This window comes from Electrona antarctica (assembly GCF_951216825.1).
Source record: "Electrona antarctica genome assembly, chromosome: 19".
NCBI lineage: Eukaryota > Metazoa > Chordata > Actinopteri > Myctophiformes > Myctophidae > Electrona > Electrona antarctica.
The window spans coordinates 8,212,263-8,226,934 of record NC_136800.1 but is presented as its reverse complement, the minus strand read 5'-3'; the positions used below and the strand labels follow the sequence as shown (position 1 = coordinate 8,226,934).

At 42.7% G+C, this 14,672-nt stretch overlaps 1 protein-coding gene across 3 annotated transcripts in view; it reads left to right on the top strand.

Annotated features, from left to right (window-relative positions):
• The first annotated feature begins 6,333 nt into the window (after positions 1-6,333).
• The window catches only part of vwa5b2 (von Willebrand factor A domain containing 5B2), a 36,030-nt gene continuing 27,691 nt past the window's right edge, over positions 6,334-14,672 (top strand). For 2 of the 3 annotated variants that reach the window (XM_079529856.1, XM_079529855.1), the window contains exons 1-5: positions 6,334-6,400; positions 9,006-9,150; positions 9,933-10,148; positions 12,591-12,819; positions 13,583-13,743. In XM_079529856.1, coding sequence (XP_079385982.1) covers positions 9,012-9,150; positions 9,933-10,148; positions 12,591-12,819; positions 13,583-13,743 — 745 coding nt within the window. In that variant the 5' untranslated portion in view covers positions 6,334-6,400; positions 9,006-9,011. Of the gene's footprint in view, positions 6,401-9,005; positions 9,151-9,506; positions 9,756-9,932; positions 10,149-12,590; positions 12,820-13,582; positions 13,744-14,672 lie in introns of those variants that run through there. The other variant, XM_079529857.1, reaches the window with a different exon arrangement.

Here is a 14,672-nt window from a genome sequence, read left to right as displayed (position 1 = left end):
TGCTACCAGTACCATCACAGCCAATTGTCCGGATAAAAAACAGACTCTGCCTCCCTTATGATTTTGCATTATGCCTCAGCAACAACAACAGCTGTTACAGTAGAAGCAGAAGCAAGTATTAGGCCACGTCGTACAGCAGGCTAACGGCAACGCTTCTGATCAGCTCCCTCCGCGATGGCTTAGCATCTGGACTAGAGGGAAACGCAAACACACAGGCACTGCACTTTAGAAACGATTGATCAGGACATTAGCCTAATATTTCCATTTCAGGAGAGAAGATTGTTTTCCAGTCGCACTGCTTCAGGCAGCTGCAGAGAGAGGGAGAGAGGGTGGGGGGGGGGGGGGGGGTGAGAGTCAGGGAGAGAGAGAGGAGGAAAGGTACGGGATGGGGAGGGGGGTAATTTATGTGCCATCGCACGGTGGTGTCGCACGTTGGAAATAGCAGACCTAGTACAAGCTCGCAGCAACAACACGTCTATGGAGTATGAATCGGACTAGAGACAGACCAACAGACTGACTCAGATGCGCGTGCGTGCGTGAGTGTTTGTGTCCTCATGCAGTCTCCCTCCTCCAGCTCCAGGACAGGAGACCTAACTCCATCCATAGAGGCTTATCATCCTCACTGGTCTGACTGACTGACTGACTGACTGACTGGGGAACCCTGGATAAGGAGTCCTCTGACTGACTGGGGAACCCTGGATAAGACGTGGGATGGAGGAGTGCTGCAGAGAGTGAGTCTTAAGGTGCACCAGTCAGACACTGCATAGAGAGCAGCTCCAGAGAGAGACACACACACACAGAAAGAGAAGTAAGTGGCTCATGGTATTGATTTATAGCATTTTATCTCAGTTGCATTAAGATGCCTAAGAGGGCTGCACTGCCGGTCAGCTGTTCTATTGACAGGACTAGCTGCCCGGAAGATACCACATCATCACCACTAAGACAAATATGATGGTGTTAACTATACTTTATGGTGGCTGGCAAATTCATACACGTAATTTACGCTTAATTGAATTAATGGAAAACTGCTTTAATTTATCATGTACTCATCATCGTTTACTCCCTGGTCCTCACCATTTAACTAATGGTGAAGTCTCTCTTATGGTTTAACAGTTAATCCCAATGTTAAGGACCTCATTAAACTATGCCTAAACAGTTAAACCTAACCTTATCCCTAACCTTAACCTCAGTAAAACCATGCCTAACCTATTACTAACCTTATTCTCAGCGAAACGAGAATATATATATAATACGTGTATATATATAAATCGCCACTAACAGTGGTTTGTACATACATTATCATCAGAATTCAGTAAAAAAAATGGCCAATGGGGAATTCCCCTTTAAGTTAGGCAGAAAAACAGTTACGACGACAGAGGCGTCCGAAGCGGACTTGAGCCAAGAGATTATTTTCTCAAATAGGCGATTATGCAATAATTGTGTGACATAATTCTCACAATTGTCGAACTCTTTTTATTCTTAACATAATTGTCAAATCCATCACGATCATCATAACCACCTGTGTATACCACAGGTATACACAGGTGGTTTAGGTTTAGGTTTCCCTGGCCTCAACTGAGTGGGCATGGGCTGAGGGCAACAGCAGCACAGATGGAGACTGTTGATCCACTTAGAAAGGTCCCTGCGAAAGGGCTATTACCACACACACACACACACACACACACACACACACACACACACACACACACACACACACACACACACACACACACACACACACACACACACACACACACACACACACACACACACACACACAGACACACAGAATCTCCTGCTCGCTGCATGGGCTGTGATTGGCTGTGTGCACCTGCATGCATGGTGCCCTTTTGCTTTAGTGACCCATCATCAGTTGTGGACAGTAACTAACAGTACACAGTAGTACATTAACTCAGTAACTAACAGTACACACACAGTCAAACTAACAGTAACTAACAGTACACAGTAAAACTAACAGTAACTAACAGTACACAGTAGTACATTAACTTGAGTACTGTCTGTACTTTCCCCGAGTTGAGTATTACTATTTATTTTTTGAGTGGTGCAAAGGCTGAGCTGACCTGTTCTGACATTCCATATGTTGATCCTTCCCCATCCATCCTTCCTCTTCGATATCTCCCTTTTGACTGATACCTGACCTGTCCATTCAAACTCTAGACGGGCCCGCCCCAAAGTTATTAGTGCAGCCGTGCCCGGCAGCCGGCGAAAACTAGAGTTCTCAACAGGCCCGAAAATTAAGGCCCGGCCCTACCTGGGGCCTCATCAAACCCTGTACACTCAAGACACTGCCCCCGCTGCCACCCTTCATACAGTATATGGAGCTCTCCAGATCTCCATATATGGAGCTGACCTGTTCTGACATTCCATGTGTTGATCTGACCTCATCAAACCCTGTACAATCAAGACACTCCCTATGGTCAGTACATAATTCATTCCATATGTTGATATGACCCCCGATGCCAAAGCGCCAGTGCTCGCCCAGCAGTCTGCCGTCACCCAGGCGGATGTGTGCACGCGACCTTGCCCTATAGAGTGAGGTCGCTTCTCGCCCACAGGGTGTCTTACTGGTTGTAGTTGAGTAATATTTGACCTGGAGTATGTATACTTTCCCTCAAGTTACTGGGGTTGTCTGTCCATCCTGACCTACACCCATACAGTTAGGGCAGTGGTTCTCAACCTTTTACAGGCCTGTGACCTCCCCAAATAATTATATTTGAACTGGAGAATGCCCCACCCTGACAGTTGGAATTGTAGGAATTGAGCAGTTAACATTCGTTCCACAGACAAATATTGTGATAATAGCATTTCTACAAGCTCACAACGCCTCGCACTTTAAAAAATGTTGCCTCTTTCTTTTTATTTGGCGATTTGGCCAATGTTTGACCAGTTTTTGTCTAGTATAGTTGGTTGTTTACTTGATGCCGTAATGGTATTTTTTTTCTTTTCTTTTCTTTTCTTTTCTTTTCTTTTCTTTTCTTTTCTTTTCGGTAGCACTTTACATTAAGGTCATTGTAATTAACATTAATTAAGCGTTAATAAGACACTTATTGACAGTCTTATTGACACTTAATAAACACGTATTAGCAACTTATTATTTGTTAATACATGTTTATAAGCAACCTTAATAAACCGTTAAGAACCTTATAAATACTCTTTAACTGTTAATTAGACAGTTATTACAATTAGTATACATTAATTAACAGTCTTAACACTTAATAAACACTTATTAGCAACTTATCATTTGTTAATACATGTTTATAAGCAACCTTAATAAACCGTTAATAAGAACCTTATAAATACTCTTTAACTGTTAATTAGACAGTTATTACAATTAGTATACATTAATTAACCGTTAACAAGACACTTCTTATGAATTAATATATGTTTATAACACATTTAATAAAGTGTTAACAAGAAATGTATATGTTTATAACACATTTAATAAAGCGTTAGCAAGAAACATATACATACTTATTAATTGTTAATAAGACACTTGTTAGAAGTTGTTATACATTAATTAACTGTTAATAAGAAACTTGTTATCGATTAATATATTTAAAAACACATTTAATAAAGTGTTAACAAAAAAGTATACATATTAACTGTTAATAAGACACTTGTTAACAATTAATAAACATTGTGAAAATACTAATTAACAATTAGTAACCTTTTTATAAGGTACATACTGTTAGGAAGGGTAGGCCTACTTGGGGCATTATCTGTTAATAAGGCCGTGTTAACAATCAATAAACTATTTATAACACTTGTTAAACATTAATATATGTTTGTAAACGCTTGTAACAAATGTAATTACCCGTTAAGTTGATACTTATAAGTCTTTATTAACATTCAAATTTAACTTATGCATTTATTAAGCGTTTACTATGCACTTATTATGACATTAATTAACACTTTCGCATCTACCTGATGTAAAGTGGGAACAGTGCTATAGACATTAACAAATGGTTAATTACATATGTATTAAGCATGAAACAGAGCATCATTACTATTAACAGATTGTTTACTATGCACTTATTATGACATTAATTAACCCTTTCGCATCTACCTGATGTAAAGTGGGAACAGTGCTTATAGACATTAACAAATGCTTAATTACACATTTATTAAGCATGAAACACTGTCTCATTACTATTAACAAAGTGTTTGCTATGCACTTATTATGACATTAATTAACATAGCATTTGAGCCACGGACCACCATTTGATGACATTTAGCCTTCCAGGCCCAAACTAAAGAACTGTATTGATGTTGGTACCATTAGGAGAGATAACAGGCCAATGTTGATCAAAATAATATGTTTTCTAAGTTCTCTAATTGTGTAGACTTCTTGTAAATTAACTTTAAGTAATGCATTTGTTTAACAATTATTCAACTCTTGAGTGTAAAATGTAACCAAATGGACCCACTTGGTTTAATTTTACACTCTCAAAAGTTAAAGATATATAACTTGGGTTCATTTGGTTACCAACCCTCCATCATTTAGCTGTGGGCCACCTGGAATCCCCTCAGGGACCACTGGTGATCCCCGGACCACTGGTTCAGAACCACTGCTTTTCAAGTTTTAAATACTCAACATGGGAGAATGCTTGCTTTATTGCAAATGCCATGGAAGAGGGAAACAAAATCATAAACTCAACCACTCACTCACTCACTCACACACACACACACACACACACACACACACACACACACACACACACACACACACACACACACACACACACACACACACACACACACACACACACCACACGAGAGAGCCCCTGCCCCTCTCTCTCTCCTGCAAGTCAACATTAGCTTTAGCACTCATTAGCATGGTCTGTGTAGCATGATTAGCATCAAGCTTTCACAACTAACTAACTATGTTTGTCAACCAAAACTGCCAGAGTTTTGCTTTTGCCCAATGCCCACTTCAAAGAGCTTCTGATCTAACACATTGTGAAGCAAATTAATTAATAACGAGCCCAACGGAGGCATTCAGCTCAACTGACAACTGCCCAGTGCCCTAGTACTGACGGACTGAGTCCGGACTGAGTGGGAATGGTAGAGACTAGAGAGAGAGTGGGGGGGGAATGAGAAAGAGGCGGGGCTATTGGAATCTAGCTGCCTGCATGTATGCGTCTCTCAACCGTTCTGTCAAACTTCACCGTGTGTTAATCGCGCGTTAATTAAATTAACGCCGTTAAAAGGACTTTGAGTTAACGCACGATTAACGCGTTAACTTTGACAGCCTTAGTTTTTAAATATATTAATGGATAACAAGTTTCTTATTAATAGTTCATTAATGTATAACAACTTCTAACAAGTGTCTTATTAACAATTAATTAAAAGTATGTATATGTTTCTTGCTAACGCTTTATTAAATGTGTTATAAACATATACATTTCTTGTTAACACTTAAATGTGTTATAAACATATATTAATTCATGAGAAGTTTCTTGTTAACGGTTAATTAATGTATACTAATTGTAATAACTGTCTAATTAACAGTTAAAGAGTATTTATAAGGTTCTTATTAACGGTTTGTTAAGGTTGCTTATAAACACTTATTAACAAATAATAAGTTGCTAATAAGTGTTTATTAAGTGTTAATAAGACTGTTAATAAGTGTCTTATTAACGCTTAATTAATGTTAATTACAATGACCTTAATGTAAAGTGCTACCTTCTTTTCTTTTCTTTTCTTTTTGTTGAGGAATTAAAAAGGTCTTAGGGCACGGTCACACCGCACTTTCATTCTACCTATGAGTGCGGATATACAGGTTTATATATATATATATATATATTTTTTTTATATATCTATTTTGGGGCACCTTTATTGACTGACAGGAAATGGGGAGAGAGATGGGAGTGACACGCAGCAAAAGTCGTCAGGATCGGGAGTCGAACCCGAGACAACCGTCCGGTCCCTGTCAGTGCATTTCAATGGGAATGGAGCTTTTTTTCCTTCTTTTTCTCATTTGCATAAATCCACAATGGAAGCAATCCGCTCCATGCCCATTGAAAAGCATTGTTAGAACCCACCCTCATAGGTAGAATAAAAGTGCGATGTGGACGTCATCCGCCCACCCACCCAAAACAAAAAAGCATGTGGGGGTCCATACCCACAGGTTGAGAACCACTGAGTTAGGTGATAGTACAGGGCTGTAGTAGGCGGTGACGTGGACTCTGCTTTCCATAGAGAAATAAGGCGGTGCTGAGCAGCAGCCACTGTTTAATGATTGACCATGTCCTCTCTCTTCACGCTACAACACTCCCAGCAGGGTTGCTATGCAGCTGCAGATGGAATAGCCTGGTAACCGCAGCTCCACCGGGATTATCGGCTTTGCAGAGACCCTACCGTCCGACAGATAATACAGGTAGGAATGGAGACTTATAATGGATGTGCACAATGTTGTTTTCCTGTACAGGTTAAGAAGAAATGCAGGTGTAATATAACACCCATAATGACATGCTGGCCAGCCTGACCTTATAGTAAGTGACACAGCTGCAGCTAATGAAATTAATCAGTAGTGTACACTACAGTAACTAAGTACCTACTTTTTAGTACTTTTTCTGCTCCACTACACCTCAGAGGCCAATATTGTACTTTAATTTTTTTATTGTACAATTATTTGAAAACTTTAGGTACTAGTTACTTAATGTAGGTTTTGATTACTATTACAAAACATACATTAACAACTTCAGCCCTATGTACATTTCGGCCTTTTGAAAATAGCCGATCTACAAGCTCACAATTCGTCATTGTGAGCTTGTAGATCTCCTATTTTGCTGCTAAGATTTGTATACATTTGAAACATTTGAAAACGTGTGAAATGATAGCTTCTGCATAATGAAGTACTTTAGACCAGTGGTTCTCAAAGTGGGGTCTGGGGACCCCCAGGGGTCCTTGAGGCAGTTCCAGGGGGTCCCCAGCTAAATGATAGTTTGGAACCAAGTGGGCCCTTATGGGTTTGTAACTCTGAGTGTGTACATTTGTACACTCTCAGAGTTAAATTAACATCGATTTTACAATACAAATTGGTGTCTCAGAGATAGAAATGCCATTAAATGGGGGTCAGTAGCCTATTGCATATGACACTGAGGGTTCTCTCATGGGGGTCCCTGGCATATACTTCCAAATGGGGGGTCCGCGGGCTAATGAGTGTCATTTTGGGGGTCCTTGACATGAAAAACTTTGGGAACCACTGCTTTAGACGAAGGGAAATCCGTGGTGTTTGCTGTGGTAAAACGCTGCCCCTGTCCCAGAGATCATCGTGATAAACCAGCAAATGGAAAAACGATGTCATTGAAATGCATGGTCACATATCGTTAATGGGGCAATTGGGCAGAAAACCCTTATCTTCATATATTCTAACTTTTTCCCCCCCGTAAATTAACTCCCCTGCTTGAATGATCATACATACACAGCGTCACACAAAAGCACCAAAGTAGTCGAGACATTTTCAGCTTGTAGATCTGTTACTTTTGCTGTTTTCGTTTTGTACATATTAGGTGTACACACCTGACAGAGGCTAATGCTGTGTCGTGTTTCTCATCAGTCTCTGTAGCTGTGGGTGGAAACCTCATACCGGTGTGTCTTGTAGATCTGCTACTTTTACATTTTTATCCCACAATTTTTGCAACTCATTTTTGTAATTTGTGTCAATTATCTAATGTAATCCTGGGCGTTACACTTCCTCTGCCAACCTGGGGAGTTCAGCGGACTGACCTCATGCTTCTTTCTATGCATGAGGAGTCCAAGCTGCTTCTTTTCACCTGACGGGGGAGTTTCCCCGGCTGGACGTAGCGAGTGGAAGGAACACGTTATTCCGACCAGTTCCTTTCCCCTCTATCAGGCAGGGGGGAGGTAGTTTAAAGACCAGGATCACTGCATGGCCCTCAGATCTGCTACTTTTGATGCTTTTGTGTGGCACTGTAGCATGATCAAGTAGGGGAGTTATTGATGAACAATATATGATACTGTAGATGATATAGTACTTTGTCAGAAATTGTCTTGCAACCCATCGGCCTTGTATGCAACACACAAAACACAATTGACATAACGCAGAGAACAGAAAATAAAATAAAATGACATACATAAAAACATGAAGGCAAGAGGAATATCCACAGCTCACTCTAGTTCTGACCAAAATCCTGATTAAGCCTCAAAGTCGACTGATGGACAAAGGGTCGTATTGTACATGCTGGAACACGAACACCATATCTCCTTCCTGAAGGCTGCAACCTTCAGGAATGGTTCAGAAGGAACTCTCCATACAAACCTAAGATAAGTTACAAATATGGAGATAAGAATTACGTGACAACCAGGAATAGTCTGGTGACCACCGGAGAGACGGGTGGCAGCCGGAATGTAGATGGCACCCGGGAGCAGTATGGGTTGGCGCCCCAGCCTGTGTCTTCCGTGAGGAAGAAGCCCAACAAACCCACGGTGAGGCCTTTAAGAGAGCCATTCAAGCCTCAAGCGGAGCCTGCGGCACCACCAAGGGCAAGGTGGAGCCTGCAGAACCATTGCGGCTCGAGAATCCACCATTCCTGAATAAAGTGCCTGGTGCTGGGAGTCTGGTGCAACGCACAGCGGCTGGACCTGGTGAGAGCAGGAGTGGACAGGGTGAGGGGCCCAGACAGGAGTCAACCCACAGAGTCTAGTCCTTCCACGCGCCAGAATGGTACCTCCCAGTCCCGGCAGAGTAGTTCAGGAGGAATGGATTGTGTGGCCCTGGTTTTCCCTAATGGCACTGATCGAGGGTAGCTACTGGGACGTAAGTCGGGACTTGATCACCCCGGCTGGGTCACCTGAGTGAGGGGTATGATGTTGGGAGACCCGAAACCCCGATGACCTTGGGATACATCACTGAGGATACGTCCCAGGTGCATCCATGCAATGTATTTTTTTTTTTTGGGTTACTGCTCGACAGCGACGATATGATAATAACATGGTTGGTGTCTGTCTTGGACCTCCAGGAGAAGATGGTGGGCCTGAGGAACCGCTCCACGTGGGCCCCGCTGCTCCTCAAGGCCTCCTGCATCAAGTCCTGTGCCAACGGCTGCTCGCTGGGCATCACCGCACACCTGACCTACGCCAACGCCGACACCGAGTCTGTGGAAGGTACGCCTGTCACAATTATGACATAATCGTCTAATGGCAATTATTTGAGATAACCGCAATTATTTTTTCAATAATCGTTATTGTTTCCATGTTGAAAGATGTGCTAGTTCGTGAATCGTCAGGGATATCTATACTTTGACTCAAACACTTTGTAGAAGCCGTTTCACTGTTTGTTTGTTTTGTTTGATTGATTCTTTATTATTAGTATAGTTTTAGTGCTCATTGGTTTATTGGTTTAATATTTGTGGTCACTCAGGGGAACACCGCTCCAGGGTGTATCTGGGACAGGTGATTGGGGAAGTGTATGCACCTGGGTGGATCTTTGTTTTCACAAGAGTCAGAGCATGAGCTGTCTCTGTTCACGTTTTTGGATCAGTCAATCTGCAAACTAGTAATGGACAGTGCATTATTTTCCTGCATACGACAAAGACTCATCAGTGTTTTTTGTTGACTTTAGTGGGAAGTTTGAGTCGACTCGAATAACAAAACACCACTAAGACTTTGTCCACCATTGCATTTGTGCAACCATGTGTGATAGGAAGCTGCTCAATTTGGAGGAGGCGTTGTTTCCTTCACCCATGGTTGTTGTCTGCTTTGTTTGACAAGTATGCCAACATTATTGTATGTAACAATGTTCTGCCTTATATGCACTTAACTGTAACTGGCTGTTTTCCTATTGTCTGACTGCACCGGCAGTGTTTATGTCCTTTGTGCAAGGCATTCCTGTACTTCTGTTTATGTGGACACAGACAAATGTGTACTGTATCATATGTGTTTTGCAGGTGTGTTTGTGTACCCTCTGGGTGAGAAGGAGGTGGTGGTGGGCTTCGAGGCCATCATCGCGGGCAGGCTGGTGGGAGTGGAGATCCAGAGCCGGGGGAAGCTGGAGGACTGCTGTCTGGACTGCTGCCCAGGATCGGGCCTCGATGGCCAGTGTGGGAGCGCCCGCGACTGGGGCTGCTGCGGGAGCTCCAACTTGGACATGCAGTGCACAAACGGTGAGGGGAGGGACGAAATGCTCCGTCCGCCACTTTATGCCAGAGACTAGACCTTCTGGCCAGCGTTGCCAGGTCTGCTTATCGTAAGCGACTTTTAGGCTGTGTTCTTCTGTCACGTTGCTAAATATTGCTATACTGTAGTTTTTTGGGTGTTTCTAAAGTGTAGTTGCGTATTTGCAAGTTGGAATGCATGCCGGTTATGCATTGCGGTGACCAATAAGGGCCCGCTCCCATTGTTTACATTGTTTTTAGTCCACCAAAATGGCAGCAGCACCAGGTTGGGGTTGGGCGGAGGGGAGCGGGGCGACTTCCCATAGACAGCCCATTCATCCAAACAGAAAAGTCATATTTAATTGTATTAAGTAACGTCAAACTCACCAACATTGCAGCTGTACGAAAAGCTTGAATTATCGTCTTACTATCTGCAAAGTGTTTGTTTGATAAAAATCCACTGTAGACATGTTGTGAGCTACTTCCTGTCAAGAAATTCCTTGCAGATGATTATTTTTGTGTGAGTTTGGAAGCACTCGTTATCAGTAAAGCAACCTCCTGCTGCCTCCTGCATTATGTGCAAATTCTAAACAGGTGGTGCACATGGGCTGTTGAGTGATAGTCAACGAGCACTTCCAAACTCCAGCACTTAGAAAAAAATCATCTGCAAGGAATTTATTGACGCTCCAGTTCGGTCTCTATCCTTCTTTATACTCTATGGTGTGAGCTCGCCACCATTGGTGTGTGAATATGGGAAGTGGCTGGCGTTGACTGTTCGCTGCTACCCAATGTATGAATGAATGAACCATTGGAGATATCTGTCTGGAACATCAGACTAGTATTTCTTCGTAGATATTTGTCTGGAACTTCTGCGTGGAAGATTTATTTCTGGCGGTTACAAACGGATTCCAACGTCACAGCAAAAAAGTCTCACTTTGAATAGTGGGCTCTGATTGGTCACCCACAACTCTGGGGTGAGTGGAATCATGTAATTCAAATGGAGGAGTGCTAGACCGATCTGCAAGTCTGGAAACGACTGAACCCCGCTTCCCTGATTCTATGCAAAGAATCAGGTGAGCCGCAGCGTGCGCCGTGCTCTGGAATCATTAGTTGATTTGCCAAGCAGGGAGGCATTGGGTCCCATTTCTTTGGTCTTTGGTATGACCCGGCCGGGGATCGAACCCCGACCTCCCAGTTTCAGGGCGGACACTCTAACCACAAGGCCACTGTCTGGTCAAAGTATAAAAAAAATACATCCTGCTTCTCGATTAATCAATCAGCCTACATCCAAATATCGGTTTGGATAAACCTTCGGTTAATTGCTGAGCCCTATTGCTATTGCATATAGATAGTGACATGTACGTTAGTCATTCCTTGGTCTCATGGGATAATGACGGATGCTAAAATAATTTGGCTGGCTGCCTGCCGGTGACATGGCTTTAACTTAATCCAAACATATTACTGCATATTAGCATGCCACTAGAAGATGTGGTATGCAATACCAGATATCAATATGGGCAGAGTGAAATATATAATACATACGATGCATGCCGTGGTATATCAGCAAATGTAACAACAGATACTGCATACTATTTGGTGCATGGTTTAAGTTAAATATCAATAAAATAGGGAAGAAGGATATGAAAGAGAAGGTAATCCATCTCCAATTTCTATCTTCGTTCTCCTCCCACCCAACACTCCCCCTAACACAGGCTAATTGTGTTTGTATTGACGCCCGACAAAAGTTGGACGCAGCAATGTGAATTTGAACCCACAACCTCCGTGGTGGTGGGCAGATCAAGAATTATTGTATATCATTTGTCCAATAAAATAGCAGATGTTCAAGCTCGCAAGATGTCGCGGTGCGACATCTTGTGAGTTTGTAGATTGGCTATTTTCTAAATATGTTTTAAATTTACATTTTGAACTTGTGAAATGGGACAATCTGCATAATGAGTACTTTCTACTTTTGGTACTTTTTAAGTACATTTTAATACCAATACTTTTGTACTTTTACACACGTCAGTTTTTCTTAACCCACTAAGACCTGAGACCCGATTCTACAAAATGTCTTCTGAATCTTGACAGTTTTCTGAAAAACATATCTTTCTTTATCAGTGGTTCTCAAACTGTTTCATATAAAGGACCACCAAAATGATATGTATTTGGCCGTGGAACCCATCTGAAAATATTTTGTTCCAGGGATCCCCCAGAAGCAAAGATTTGAGTTAAAAACGCTCACTGTGAAAGAATATATATTCGCAGTATTTTCACGACTTTTACAAAACAGCATATCTACCATCTCGTAGTGCTATGAGATTGTACAGATTGTACATCTGCTATTTTTCAACAGCTAAAGTTTAAAATAATGGTTAAAGTGGTTAAAAGCTAAGGTGACACAGATGCGTTCCAGGTCGTAAAAAAACCACTGCTTCCCATGATGCATTGCAGGGCATCTGATCCTGGACGAGGACCTGGAGCGGTCCACCTTCATGGTGGCCACGGGGGTGATCGGTCCCATGGACGTGGTGTCGGTGGTCCTCAGCACCACGCTGGAGCTGGCCACGCTGGAGAACGGCGCCATCCACATTGTGTACCCCGCGCTGCTCACGCCCATCGTCACCGGACGCACGCCGCCCGGCAAGGCCGCCACCGGCGCCACCAAGTCTGAGGAGACCGGGTGGGTGTGGCTGCACAGCTGTTTGTTTTCTTTTGTTTGTTTCTTTGTTTATTTATTTAAATTTCTGTATTTTTGAGGGGCGCCTGTTTGTTTTTAGTTCAATGTTTGTTTTAAAAACGCCATTGACAATGAAGGGAAATATTGTCCCTCATTACGTTTTTGTGGCTTCCGCCTTTATTTTATATTTTTTATGGAGGGCTGACAAGAAATGGGGAGCGAGATGGGGGGAAGACATGCAGTAAAGGCCGTCGGGATCGGGAGTCGAACCCGCGGCACACTGCCAGACTGGATTACCAGCCAAGGTGCCTGGACCACTGAGCCATGGCCCAGGCCTCATTATGTCATATTGTCTCTTTATTGTTAATGGCGTTTAATGTTTGTGTTTGCACCGTTTGTGGACAATGCACATGAATCAACATGTGATTGTCCATGTAAATGGCCACTGGTCTCACTTCCTTCTTGGACAACATGTTGTCTCAATAAGACAGCCCCCCCCCCCCCCCCCCCCCCTATCCACAAGGAGGAGCAGTGCACCAAAGCATTATGGGAATTGTAGTCCAGAAAGGAAGCTGAGCCCAGTGTCTGTGACATCATGGGCACTGCTAAAATGTCTAAAGCCACATATTACACACATAAAGACTGCAGGAAAGTGTTCTAAATCTTCTAAACATCATTAACATATATTTTTTTGGCCCAAAAGGGTGACGTGTCTCTTAATGGGTTAATGACATACCGGTAATCTCTCCGTTGTTCCTGTCCGTAGACCGACCAGTTGTTTTGGTGCCACTACGTCAGGCAAGCAGGAGCGCTCTGCGGGCTCCGAGCAGCAGTGTGTTCATGCCATATTCACCAGCCCACCGGCTAACCTGGCGCCCTACCAACTCAACTTCCAGCTGCTGGTCAGAGGAGCCTGCCTGCTGGCCGGTATGACACCACAGTTTATATTTATTAGATTGATTCAGGTAACTGGGCGCCTGCTGGCCAAGTGGTCCAGACTCCAGGCGCATGCCACATGTAGGCTTTGGCCTGACAACGTGTCAAGTGTTCGAGTCCCGTTCATGACGACCTTTGCTGCATGTCTCTCCCCTTCTCTCTCCCTCTTTCCTGTCTCTCTTCACTTGATACTATCAATAAAGGCAGAAAAAAAATTTCAGTTAACTATTCATAAATATTTATTCATTGGTGGGAAAAGTATACTTACTTTTCACCACTGCATTTATACTTTTTATATTGTGTCATTTTGGCATCTTCAAGATGTTCCCACAGCCCTGGGAAGTGGAGTGTCGCAGTCCCGCCACCTTTCATGACGACGATAGGCCCAGGAAATAATTCCCCATGCATTTTTCCCATAGACATTTGTATTTATTTAAAGATCTGTAAGCCTCGAACAAAGCCAACTCGGATCGTGACAAATCATGACAACAAACACAATATTTTGGGCCGAACAAATAATTACAAAGAAGAAAAACAACAAAATAGTGTTGTACCCTGCCATTTTTTTCTTCTTTCCCCTAACTCAGAACTGTTTTCCCGAACCAAACGGACCCTAATGGGTCCGTTTGGTTCCATTTGTACACTCTCAGAGTTAAATTAACATTGATTTTACAATATAAATTGGGGGACCCACAGATAGAAATGCCATTAAATGGGGGTACGTAGACTAATGCATGTCAAACTGTGGGTCCTTGAAACTAAACAAGTTGAGAATCACTGCTAGAGCCGTAAAACTCTTCTCTTATGGGGGTCCCTGGCATTTCTATTCAAATGGGGGTCCGCAGGATAATTAGTGTCAATTTGGGGGTCCTTGACATGAAAAAGGTTTGGGAACCACTGCTCTATGTATCATTTTGTTA